The 14,491-nt window shown below is 33.9% G+C and overlaps 1 protein-coding gene across 7 annotated transcripts in view; it reads right to left on the bottom strand.

Moving 5' to 3' along the window:
- The window catches only part of ATRX (ATRX chromatin remodeler), a 345,341-nt gene that overhangs the window by 220,683 nt on the left and 110,167 nt on the right, over nucleotides 1-14,491 (bottom strand). For all 7 annotated transcript variants that reach the window (XM_040630434.1, XM_040630447.1, XM_040630441.1 and 4 more), the window contains one exon: nucleotides 5,145-5,217. In XM_040630434.1, the coding sequence (XP_040486368.1) occupies nucleotides 5,145-5,217 (73 nt within the window). The remainder of the gene's footprint in view (nucleotides 1-5,144; nucleotides 5,218-14,491) is intronic.

The raw sequence follows: 14,491 nt of genomic DNA, 5'->3' as shown, positions 1-14,491 counted from the left end.
ATCAAGAATACATTATATGTTAACTAACTGAATTTAAATTAAAAAATGTTTTTTTAAAAAGCCTAAAATATTTCATAGAATTACTACGGAATTCCTCATCTTCAAAATCTGTATTAGTATTTTTGTAACATCTTAGTTCAAAATTAGTATTCTTGATATGAACCCTTATATAAAACATGACTAAGGCATAATGATCTGTACCCAAAAATGGTGGTGTTTATGAGATAATGATGATGTAACTAAATAATCAAAAGCTAAAAAATGATTTGAAACACTTGTTAGTCATATGTCCTACAATGTTTGCAGTTAATGAAAAACAGCACTGTTTTCTTTTTAGTGACGGTACCAGGAAAATTAATATCAAATAACTTTCTTAAAAATCTTAGAAGTAGAAATAGAAAAGCTATATGAAATTAAGAGTCCACAGTTTATTAACAATTTATACATAGGCTACAATGTTTGACTCAAATTACAAAATGTGCATTCCCTGATTTTATGCAAAATCTAAAGCAGTTTTAGAGGAAATCTTAACAAGAAAAATTTTATTAACATTGACATAAATTTAGAAAATTTGATATTAAAGAACTAGTTTATTATTTTCTTATACTTGAAAGGTAAAAACAGGATTGACTCATCTCATTTTTATTTATAAACTTCAAAGCTAAAGACAAAGGAGACATATATTAAGTCAGAAAAATGAATCACTTTGCTAACACTAGAAAATGCAAACTCTCTTTGTGGGGCGGGGGGGGCTATTTCCCATTCTCTGAAAGTCCCAATATCACCAAAGAACAGAGAACAGGAAAGGAAGACTTAGATATAATGTTTAAACCTTAAGCAGAGAGATCACCACTACTGACCATATTTATTTCCTTGCTGAAAATTCTAGAATAAGAAAGAGATCTTATGGCAACTGCAACCAGTTTAGTTATCTACAAATGGATCCTATATACAGACTAGACACCTATATATATTTAAATGACTTACAATACTTACCTGCACTATAAAAACAAAGTAAATTGAAAAAGAGTTACCTTGAAATTGCCAGGCATTTAAAACCCTTACTCAAACATAAAAACAAGTAAAATGCTTCATTAATGCTAGCTTTGTTTTTCAAAACAATAAAGGAGAACCAAAGCAATTTTGGTAACCAAACAGGACCACCATAAAAAAAAAACCAAAACATTTCAGAGAAAAAATTATTCCAGATTTAGCAAATTCTTATAAAGAATAAAGACATGTATAGAAGATGAACATTCTGAAAAGTGCTTAAAATGGAAACCAAATGAAAAGTCTTTTGTTGAAGGGACTTGAGATATACTCAATCCATTAAACATTGCTGAAATCAGGTAAACAATCATTAAATATCTTCATTAGCATGAATAACATCCAGGAACAATTAATTAATTCTGAAAATATGCTGAATTAATAGTACAGAACCTTCATCAACAGAATACCCTCACCAAGATAGTAGGGAAAAAACAATTATTTGTATATTTTCCAGTTGAAAAGTAAAGTATTCCCAAATAACAAAATAATTGGAAATTTTTAAGGCTACAGGGGACTCCCACTATAATTAAGCAGAACTTCTATTAACAATGGACAATTCCTTTAAGCAATCCCCACATCAAATTTTGCTTCTATGTAATAAGTATTTAGCCCCACTGAGAAAGAAATTATGAGAAAAACTACAGAGTATTAGACTCAATTAAGCATTCTTCAAATATAAGGTAAATATTTGTATGTGTGTGCCAGGGGAGGATATCCATATAAAAATCTCAGCCTTTAGTCAAAATTGGAATAAAAAAAGAATGCTTAGGAAAAATTTACAAATCAAGAACATACTGAAAATAATTCTTTTTTGGAGAGACTGGACTCCTCACTGATTTAGTATGCAACCTCTAAAGATAAGCCCGGTTTAATGATCCTCAACACTACCACTGTTAAACTTGAACAAACTAACATCTCATCACTTAGGCTAATTCACAATGTAGATATTCAAATATAGGACATTAGAAAGTGTTTCGTCAAAACATCCCTTTTACAGAATCATAATGTATTTTCAATGCCAGCTAATTGTAAAAATGCAACTATAATAAAAAATTATATAAATAAATGTTTTTTCAATGAAAGAACCAATTTAAAACACAATAAGTATTTGAAAGGCAACATTAACATAATGGCAAATTCAAATAACGGACTTTAAAATTACATATGTAATTTAAATAACCTGACAAACTATTTCATATTATTCTCCCTTTCAAAAAGTACATAAAGTCTAAGCTATAAAATTCTAAGTTAATTCCCAATTATGCAAAATTCAAACTATAAAGTTAGTCTATTTACATTTTTTTCTAAAAAAGTCAACCAAAAAAAAGTTCAACTGTCAACCTATAATATTTTTCACTGTTTATTAAATAAATGCAATTAAACAGAAATTAATTTATAAGTTAGACCACTCTATCTCACAATAGCATACCTTGACTTTCAAATATGAATGATGCCACATAACAGTATGCCAAAATAACAAATTTATATATTCAAACCTACTAAAATATTCAGGACATGGCTAAGTCTTTTAAATGACCTCAAAAACTATCATAGCTTTAAAAATAGAATAGATAGAAACAGTAGTGAAGTCCACTGTAAAACCTTCCCATAAATATATATAAGTATATATGTCATATATAAGTATATCTGTTTAGGGAATTATAAAGTATTTACTTCCTCAATATCAGAAATATCAAAACTTCTTTGGCTACAAACTACCCTCCATATCTTGATTTTAACAAATTCTTTCAACTTTCATGAAAAGATGCATTATAATTAAAATTAAATGCTTGAACAAGAAAAAAGTTTCATAGAAATTTATTGCATCCAAATACTTAAAGCATTGGTATTAATACACTATTTACCTCTCCATAAATGTCAACACTGAAAATGTATTAACAACATTGCTAAAAAGTCAAAGCATATGAAATGTATACACAATTTATACACAATTACACAATTGTGTACAAATTTACACACAATTACAATATGCTGTGTACTAAAATACATCCTACTCAAAAATGTGAAATTGGTAAAAATAATTCTAAAACTTAATTATGACCCACAAATAAATTTTTAAAAGTTGCTTAGTGCATATTCAAATATGCTCAAATACATCATCTATGCTAATAGTTCCAGAAGGTATATATGCCCATCATGGGTATTAGATACCTCTTTGGTATGTTGAAAATGAAACAAGTTATTAATGATATATTTTATAAAGGCACACTGAAATAAGTATAAAGAAAAACATGTTCAAGATAAAATTCAATTCTTCTCAAAAGTACTGAACAGGGTTATATTTTTTTAATCACAAATACGAGATGGAATTAAATATACCTTCCAATAAAATACTTGCCAGTTACAGAGAGATATAATCAAACAACTTAAAAAATGAAAATGATATTCATATTTTGACAAGTTCTAACACAGATATAAAATTATCATACCTCAATGACACTCTCATTTGGTGGCTAAATATGAGATTAAGGTTCATCACTTATATAGTTAAATTAGAATATAGCATGTTTTAAACATTACTAGCCTTTTAATAACATTTGAGTCCTCATGGTTTACAGGAAAAGAAATTAGTAGTCTAAATAAGTAAAGAGGAATTAAAGCACTTTAAAAGAAATTTTTAAAATGCTTTCATAATCTTGCTAAGATCATGTACTATAAAAATTGCTGATGAATAAAATGTATGCCTTTATCAATCCATTCTGGACCCCACCCCATCTCATAAAATAATTGGATACATATATTTTTAATAAAGAAAAATAAGTAGGTAAGCAGCATCTGAATCACTGTGCCCATGAATAATCTCTACTTAAAAGTACAAAATAAAATTGTTCATTTACCTTAATAAAAACATTCTCCTATTAGAAGGATGCTGATCTTAGAAACAGAGAGCCCTATAAGCATCAACAAGATACAGAAAACTGAGCTAGAATAACAGGCCCACAGCATTTACTAACTCAAAGTTAATTTCCTACAAAATTATGACACAAAAATTACATGCATATTTTCATGTTTTCTTAATCTTAAAACTTACAATTAGGAATAAATGGATGGTTAATATAGTGTTCTTTAGTAAAACCATCAAGTCTATCATTGATAATGTGTTAGAATTAATCAGGGAAAATTTCATCCAACCCTTTCATTTTAGAAATCAGAAAATTTTGGCAAAGTAGTTAAGTCACTTGCGCACAATCACACATTAAAGAAGTTAGAACTAGAAATCAGATATTCTTATCCCCATTATTCTAAAATTCTACCTACTACACCACACGATCTTGTTGAAGATTATGAGTGTGGGATATACTACACTTCAGGAAGGATTTAAAAGACAGGTTAAAAAAATAGGGTTATATTCTTTAATACATTTTCATTATTCTTCATTCTTCACCCATAGGATATGGGTGTATCTCTGCACTTTCTTCTTCTCCCAGCCATCCCTTAAGTCAAGTGAATCTGTAAAGGCTACACTGTTTACTTCTAATCTACTGTTTAAGTCTTATTAAAGGTAATACTATCATACTATCTATTTTATTTGAAAAATGGTTAAAATCCAAATCAGTCTGGATACTTTGTAAATTGATACTTATTTTGAAAATAATTTCTTAATCTTACATATCAGAGCAATCTCCTTTTCTTCACTTTGAATGGGTCTTAATAAATCGGACCACCATATTAGATGGCAATTAAAACAATAATCAAATATTGAGGAGAGAGATGTCTGTTGTCACCAATTTATTGAGATATGATTTACTTTCATCAATAAAATAATCTGCCGAAATTAAAATATTCTCAAAAAATGATCACAGTTTACATGGGAACGTAAAATTGACAGTGCTGTATTTATAACACACCCTATGCTAGGTGTGTTAATATTTATATTTACTTTCTCTTAAGGTTTCTGAGTTTTAGCCCATTTTCTGGCCTTTCTTTCAAACTTGCAGGAAGACTGTGAGCGAGTCTTTCTAAGGCAGGCACTCCTGGTTTTTACAACCGGCTTGCGGTTCCGTTGCTGCTGTTTGTGCCCACGCCTAGGGTGTGTTATAATCTTTTTAAAGTCCTTACAGATGGAATCATACCTATTCTCAGGATCATTGTCGTCGTCGTCATCATCCACTGTGACAGGTACTGATTTAGATAAGGCTTCATCTCCTTGAGGGGAAAAAAGTGTACTTAAAATTAGTTTTAAATTATCTATATAAGTAAAATCATGTAAAATAAAACTGAAAGCCACGAACATCAAAACAACTAGTGGGTTCTAAACTGTACTCTGGATCCAAAACATGAGTAAAGAGAATTTATAGGGAAAGCACAATGGGGAATTTACGAAGTGCCAGGAGTAAAACAATAGTTGGATTTTATATATTTCAAAGTTCCTCCCCAGAATACAACAGTTTTAAAGCTAATCCTTCCCAGTAACAAGTCTTTATCAATTTGGCATCACCGTACCATAACTTTCTTGCTGAAATAAGCTTTGTAGTGATCCATTTTAAGTTTAAAGTTAACAGATGTCTAATTTATCCTGTTAAATTGAAGAATAGCAAAATTGCTATTAATATTTTGGTAGTAGCAAGTAAAACATACTTAAATCTGTATAGCAGTCATGATCAGAATTACCAAGAGATATATTCAAGTATAGTAAAACTGATTTCCTTATAAAAAGCTACATTTCTATCTTTTGATTTAAAATCTAAAGAGGTTAAGATTTGTGCATTTCACTGTATGTAAATTTTACCTCAAAAACAAACTTATATATTGACCTCTGATTAATACTCTATAGGCTGAATTAATTAGGGAGTAGTATTCTGATGTTTACCATTTATTTTGAAATGCATCAAGGATTTCAAGGGCATTACATTGAGTGAAAAAAGCCTATCTCTAAAGGTTACACATTTCATGATTCCACCCCAAAATAATAAAATTAGAGATGAAAATGAAATTAACACTTGCCAGGGGTTAAGAATGGGGATAAGCAAGGGAATGTGTATAAGGGTAGCACAAGGGGACCCTGTGGTAATGGAACAGTTCAGTATCTTGGTTGTAGTAGTGCTTATACAAAGCTACACATGTGATAACAATTGCATTGAACTATACTTACATATACATACACACACAAACAAATCAGTGCATGAAAAACTGGTGAAACTGCAATAAATCTTCAGTTTCCTGGTTTTGATATTGTATTACAGTTATACAGGATGTCACCACTGGGGAAAACTGAATGAAGGGTATTGTTCAAGACCTCCCTGTATGGCTTTCTTTTCTTTTCTTTTTTTTTTTTTTTTTGCAATGTCCTGTGAATTTATAATTAATTCAAAATGAAGAGTTAAAAAGGCAAAAAAACTAGGTACATTGATGGATAAATAGAAGGATATATAAAGAGACATGTGATAAAGTAAACACAGTACAATGTTAATGACAGAACCTTTTCTGTATATTTAAAACTGCTTTGAGGGCACCTGGGGAGGTCAGTCAGTTAAGTGTCTGACTCTTGATTTCGGCTCAGGTCATGATCTCAGGGTCATGAGATCAAGACCCGCATCACGCTCTGTGCTGAGCACGGAACCTCCTTGAGATTCTCTCTTTCTCCCTCTCCTTCCCCAAGCTCAAGCTCTCTCTTGTTCTCTAAAATAAATAAATAAATAAATCTTAAAAAAATAAAATTGCTTTATAATAAAATATAGGGAGAAAATATTGAAGGAAAAAAATCCATAAAGAACACTGACAACTATAGGTTCAGGATAGAAATACGCTAAATACAGGGGTGCCTGGGTGGCACAGTGGTTAAGTGCCTGCCTTCGGCTCAGGGCATGATCCCGGCGTTATGGGATCGAGCCCCACATCAGGCTCCTCCACTATGAGCCTGCTTCTTCCTCTCCCACTCCCCCTGCTTGTGTTCCCTCTCTCGCTGGCTATTTCTGTCAAATAAATAAATAAAATCTTTAAAAAAAAAAGAAATATGCTAAATACAGAACGGCAAAAATAAAATCTTAGAATATCCTACCAAACTCACAATAAATACCTCAAGCAGACCAACCTTCAAATGAAATCTTACTAGTAATATTACCGTCACTCCACTACTACACTTTTCAAAACCTGACATATCCTTCAAAGTTGAGTTCAAATGTTACCTGTTCTTATAAGTCTTCTCCTAGTATTTAGATTAAGTGGCCCACTTGCTATTTATCACGCAGCCCACTTTAGTTTTATATGTTTCTTGTGGTATTTTTTTAAATAATGACTCATCTATGTCTATCTTGTTCACTGGACTGCAATCTCCTGGACTATGTTCTTCATTTTGGTTGCTCATGCCATTCTCAAGTCCCAACTATTGTACCTCTTAACAGGATACCCAACTATGGCTGAATAAACTGGAATCATCTAAATATATGGGAGAAGGGGAGGCATTTTAAAAGTTCAAAAATACTGTTCCCTTAATTAAGTTGGACACATTAGGAAAATATACTATGATCATATATACATACAAACAAATTATTAAGGAATGCCACTTATCGGGATGCCTGGGTGGCTCAGTCAAGCCTTCGGCTCAGGTCATGATCCCAGGGTCCTGGGATGGAGTCCAGCATCGGGCTCCTTGCTCAGCAGGGAGTCTGCTTCTCCCTCTGCCTGCCACCCTCCCCTCCCGTTTGTGCACTCTCTGACAAATAAAATCTTAAAAAAAAAAGGAATGCCACTTATCATTGGCGCATACCCAAACTTATCTTGAAACACAGTACTTTTTATAGTGCTTGTTTTCAACACCCTTCATAATCTTTTTTGCTTAGGCAATTTTACAAAGGCCAATTTTTAGATGTGTTAATTCCCAAGCAAAATTATCTTCTTTTTTTCATCTAAAGTAATCAGTTCCAAGAACTATCCAGGGTAAAGAAAATCCAAACAACAAGGCTTATCCCACCAAATAGCTGAAAGACTGGCATCTGCAGAAGAGCTCAATTCTCAAAGCTTCTGTGGATACATACGTGAAAAAAGGATCACTTTCTAATCAGCACAATGATCCTTCAGAACAAAGTTACATGGAACACAATGATCAAAATGGAACACAGTGATCAGGTAAGGAATTATTGGGAAATGCACCGTACAAATATTTGCCATACATTGCCATCTCTTCTTAAGATGTAATGAATACATATTACTTATTACACTATGTCTTAATAGTTCCAAACATGAGAGGTATATCATAGAAACCTCTCAAATATGTCAAATCAAGTTAGATTTTGGGAAATGAAAATTAGCAATTGAAATCAAACATGTTGACTTCACTGGGGAAGCTGTTTAATCATGGAAACCAGTTTTCCAAAGTCTAAGATTATTTCAATAGCTTACAATTTGCCAATGAGAATACTCCACGTAACTACTCACAATTTATTATTCTTATACTCTAATCCTTAATAAGAGTTTTCCCAACTAACCTGACAACAAAACATCGATATGATGTCAGAGTAAGTTCAGATTTTACTTTGAATACAAATAATCTCATACTACCAAATAGTTGAGCCTTGAACAACACGACTTTGAACTGCTCAGGTCCACTTATGCATTTTTTTTAAAGTACACCAGTATAACTATTTTCTCTCATGATTTTCTTGTTATTTCCTTTTCTCTAGCTTACTTTATTGTAAGAATATAGTATATAATATATAAAATATACAAAATATGTGTTAATCAACTATTTATGTTATTGGTAAGACTTCCAGTCAACAGTAGGCTATTAGGAGTTAAGTATTTGAGAAGTCAAAAGCCATGGGACTTTTGAGAAGTCATAAAGTCATGGGTTTTTGACTGAACAGGGGCGAGCATCCCTAACCCCTGCATTATTCAAGGGTCAGCTGAAATTTTGGAATCAAAGCTCTCAAAAACTAAGTTTTACAAGTTGTTGCCAAAGTTCATTTGGCAGCAAAACCTGATCTAAACTGTTTATTCCTTTAAGTATGAATGTTCACACGTTTTGCTGCAGAAATACTAATTTGTTTAAGCATGGGTGTGTTGCCTCACATGCAATTGGGGCTATTACATAATATATGCTAACTAATCAATACTATCTAAACGTCAAAAAGCTGAAAATTCTGAAACACACTGGGCCCAACAATTTGGGGGACAGTAGTTAAAAGTCCACAGAGGCATCTGATACAGCAACACATTAAACTGAATATGCCATGAAAATCACACTTGGTTTTCAAAACAACTCATCAGATAACACTCCATACAAGGAATGTAAAGTTTTATTAAAAAGCAATATTCAGGGATGCCTGGGTGACTCAGTGTCTGCCTTCAGCTCAGGTTATGAAGCCCTGTGTCAGGCTCCCTACTTAGCAGGGAGTCTGCTTCTCCCTCTCCCTCAGCCCCTCCCCCCTGATTCTTTCTCTCTCTCAAAATCTTTTAAAGAAATAAAAAATAAAAATAAATAAAAAATTTAAAAAGCAATATTCAAGTTAATTGCACAAAACCTAATTGAGATAAATGGAAACTCCTAACCTAAGGAATGAAAGGAAAAATTCAAACATTCTGCCTGTGCTGGGAACACATTTATACCTAAAATCTCCTTTATAAAAATTTAAAAATAAAGTTCAGGTGGACTTCTGGTGAAGATGGCAGAGCAGGAGGATCCCAGGCTCATCTCATCCTATGGTTGTATCTACGTAACAGCCACAACAGTGCAAATAAAAAAGAAAATGATCTGAGGACTGGCAAAACAGACTCTCCACAGCTAAATGTAGAGACAAGGCCACAATAAAGAGGGTAGAAAGGGCAAAGATGCCGTGGGAACCAAAGTGACCTGTGGATCTGTCAGAGGAAAGGAAGGATACCACGGGCACATACAGGGAAGAAGAGCAGACCCGCAGCTATGCACTCCAGGCATGGAAGACCCAAGACAAATCTCAATAACATTTGGCTTTGAAAGCCAGAAGGACCTAACTTCCCAAGAACTTAAAACTGATGGGGCTTCCCACATTAAATTTTAAAAATCAGCAGGCTCAACACTGGAAGAACCAGGGGGCAACGGGAAATTGAGTCCCCATCCTCAAGACACAGCACAACAAACAACCCCAACGGCATACAAACAGCAGTTTGAAAAGGGCCTGGGGTATACGAGAAGATGGTTTCTTTACTAACCTCAGAGCATGTGCTGGAAGGGCAGGGATCATTGGGAGACTTCTGCAAGACCAAAAAGCTGGCAGGTGTCATTTCCCTCCACATTTCTGTAGGAACCAGCAAAGCACCAACACTCTCCACATACCTTGCTAAAAGCATGCCTCACCCACTATGTCAGTCTGTAGACTGACCCCCTCCGCACCAGCCTGGACTCTGAACAGTTTTCTCAGGTGGCTGCAAGACACCTTCCACAGGGAAGTGACATCGACCTTGCTGGCACCACACATACCCTGCCCCTACATTTTAAGACAGGCCCCACCAACATACCCTTGGCAGGGGACCATCCAAAGAAGTGACACAAACCTGGCAGTGTGCTTACAGCCCCAAGAGTGACCAGCACCACTACAAAATGACTCCTGCCCTGGAGCAGAGGGAAAGATAAGCATACGCATGAGTCCAACTGTGGCCCAGCAGCAGGCTGAGGGCAGACATATGGTCTGATGGCAGGCTCAGGCTACCAACAATAACTTCTCAGGAGACAATATGGGGAGAACACCCTGCAGTTCCGAGCTACTGGATTTCTGATAAATGGCTGGTGTGACTCAACTCAAGCCGAAGGCAAACACCAGACTGGCCCATAACAACACAGGGACCAAACCCTGCCCACGAGAGGCAAACAGAGCCATTGCAGATAACTGGAATGAAGGCAAACGAGGCTCAGCCATAAAATTAGGGTACAACAACACAGGAGACATTCCGGAAGTGTCAGATTCTGGTGAACAGGGGACACTGCACTGTAGGGCACTACAGGACCTGTTCTTCATAAGACCACTACTTATAAGAGCACATGGATAACACATAGAAAAAGACACAGAGAATTGGTCAAAATGAGGAGAAAAAGGAATATATTCCAAATGAAAGAACATGACAAAATCACAGCAAGAGAGCTAAACAAAACAGAGATAAGTAATATGTCTAAAGGAGAATTTAAAGTAATGGTCATAAAGATATTCACTGGAATTGAGAAAAGAGTAGAGAACCTCACTGAGATACCCAACAAAGAGGTAAAAAACATAAACAAGAACCAATCAAAGATGAAGAACTCAATAACTAAAATTGAATATACACTAGAGGGAATAAATAGTAGAGCAGAGGGAGTAGAAGAATGGACCAGTGACCTACAAGACAGAGTAATGGAAAGCAATCAAGGTGAACAGAGGGAGAAAGAAAATAATAAAAAATGAAAACAGACTTAGGGAACTCGGTAACACAATCAAGCATGGTAACAGGCACATTATAAGGACCCCAGAAAGACATGAGAAAGAAAAAGGGGCAGAAAATTTACTTGAAGAAATAACAGCTGAAAACTTCCGAAATCTGGGGAGGGAAACATACATCCAAATTCAGGAGGCATGAAGAGCCCCCAATAACATCAACCCAAGAAGATCCACACCAAGACACATAGTAATAAAAATAGGAAAATGTAGTGGTAAAGAAGAATTTTAAAAGGAACCGGAGAAAAGAAAACAGGTACATGTAAAGGAAACTCCATAAAGATATGAGCAGATTTTTCAGAAGAAATTTTGCAGGCCAGAAGAGACTGGCATGATATATTCAAAGCACTGAAGGAAAACAAAACTGCAACCAAGAATACTCTCTCCAAAAAGATAATCATTCAGAATAGAAAGATAAAGAGTTTCAGACAAATAAAGTTAAAGGAATTCATCATAACTAAACCAACTGTACAAGAAATATTAAAGGGGATTCTCTGAGTGGAAAGGTAACACCATAAATAGGAGTAAGAAAAGTAGGTAGCACTAAAGCAGTAAAATTAAGTATATCAATAAAAATCAGTTAAGGGATTCACAGGGATTCACAAAATAAAAGGAAATAAAGTAGGATATCATATAGCTAAAACATGGAGCAGAGGGGTAAAAATTTAGTGCTTTTAGAATGGATTCAAACTTAAGTAACCATTAACTTAATATAGACCGTTACATGCAGAAGATGTTTTATATAAGACAACCACAAATCAAAAACAACTGATATGCAAGAAAATAAAGAGAAAGGAATCCAAGCATATCTAACAAAGCCAGCAAACAATGAGAGAAGAGAGCAAGAAAAGAAAGGAACAGAAAAAAAAAAAAACACAAAACCATAAAACAAGTAACAAAATGGCAATACATGCCTACCAATAATTACTTTGAATGTAAATGGACTAAATGCTCCAATCAAAAACCACAGAGTGACTGAATAGATAAGAAAGCAAGACCCATCTATATGATAACAACAAGAAACTCACTTCTGATATAAAGACATAAAGTGAAGGGATGGAAAAACATTTACCATGCAAACAGATGTAAAAAGAAAGCCAGGTAGCAGCAATACATGTAATGGAAAAACAGACTTTAAAACAAAGATTGTAACAAGAGACAAAGAAGGATACCATATAATCATAAACAGTACAACCCAAAAAGAAGGTATAACAACCATAAATGTTTATGAACCCAACACTGGAACACCCAAAAACATAAAACAGCTAATAACAAAGAAAGTAATCAATAGTAAGATAATAATTGCAGAGAACTTTAACTCCCTGCTTACAACATTCAAACAGAAACCAACATGAAAACAGTAGCTTTGAAGGACATATTGGACCAGATGGATCTAATATATATATTCAAAACATTCCATCCTAAAAGAGAACATAATTCTTTGCATGTGCACATGGAACATTCTCCAGACTAGATCACATGTTAGGCCACAAAACAAATCTTAACAAATTCAAAAAGATCAAAGTCATACCATGCATCTTTTCCAACCACAATGCTATGAAGTCAACCACAAGAAAAAATGTGGAAGAACACAAATACATGGAGGTTAAATACACACTACTAAACAATGAATGTGTCAACCAAGATATCAAAGAGGAAATAAAAAAAATGCAAGGAGACAAATGAAAATGAAACCACAATGCTCTAAAATCTTTGGCATGCAGCAAAAGCTATTCTATCAGGGAAGTTTATATATAACATAACAGGCCTACCTTAAGAAGAAAAAACTCAAATAAACAACATAACATTACACCTAAAGAAGCCACAAAAGGAAGAACAAATGAAACCCAAAACTTCTGGGAGGAAGAAATAATAAAGTTCAGAGCATAAATAAACAAAACACAAATTTAAAAAAATGGATCGATGAAACCAGAAGGTGGTTCTTTGAAAAAAATCAACAAGACTGATAAACTTTTATCCAGACACATCAAAAAAATGAGGATTCAAATAAAATCAAAAATGAAAGAGGAGAGATAACAATGGACACCACAGAAATAAAAAGGATTGTAAGAGAATATTATGAAAAATTATATGTTAACAAATTGAACAAAATAGAAAAATGGATAAATTTCTAGAAACATATAACCTCCCAAAACTTCATCGTAAAGAAATTGAACATTTGAACAGATAAACTGCCAACAGTGAAATTGAAACAGTAATCAAAAAACTCCCAACAAACCAAAGTCCAGAACCACGTGGCTTCACAGGTGAATTCTACTAAATATTTTAAGAAGAATCTTCTCAAATTATTCAAAAAAACGGAAGATGAATGAAAGTTTCCAAATTCACTCTACAAGGCCAGCATTACCCTGATTTAAAAAAAAAAAAAAAACAGATAAAGACATCCCTAGAAAAGAGAACGGGGGCCAGTATCTCTGAAAAACACAGATACAAAAATCCTCCACAAAATACTAGCAAACAGAATCCAACAATACATTAAAAAAATCATTCACATGATCAGGTAGGATTTATTCCTGGGCTGCAAGGGTGGTTCAATATTTGCAAATCAACCAATGTGATATGTCACAGCAATAAGAGAAAGGATAAGAAACATATGATCAATGATCATTTCAATAGATGCATAAAAAGCATTTGACAAAGTATAAAATCCATTCATGATCAAAACTCTCAACAGAGTACGTTTAGAAGGACCATACCACAACATGATAATGGCCATATATGAAAAACTCACAGCTAATGTCATACTCCATGTTCACCATGGAGTTCACTGAGAGCCTTTCCCCTAACGTCAAAAACAAGACAAGGATGTCCACTCAAACCACTTTTATTCAACAAGGTACTGGAAGTCCTAACCACAGTCATCAGACAAAAAAAACAAATAAAAGGCATCCAAATTGGTAAGGAAGTACTAAAACTTTCATTACTTGTGGATGACACAATACCATATATAGAAAACCCCAAAGACTCTACCAAAAAACTACCAGAACTGATAGATGAATTCAGTAAGGTCACATGATACA

Source organism: Ursus maritimus (genome assembly GCF_017311325.1).
Source record: "Ursus maritimus isolate PB19 chromosome X unlocalized genomic scaffold, ASM1731132v1 scaffold_X1, whole genome shotgun sequence".
Lineage (NCBI taxonomy): Eukaryota > Metazoa > Chordata > Mammalia > Carnivora > Ursidae > Ursus > Ursus maritimus.
Note: the sequence above shows the minus strand (reverse complement) of the source record. Positions and strands in the feature narration are given on the sequence as shown.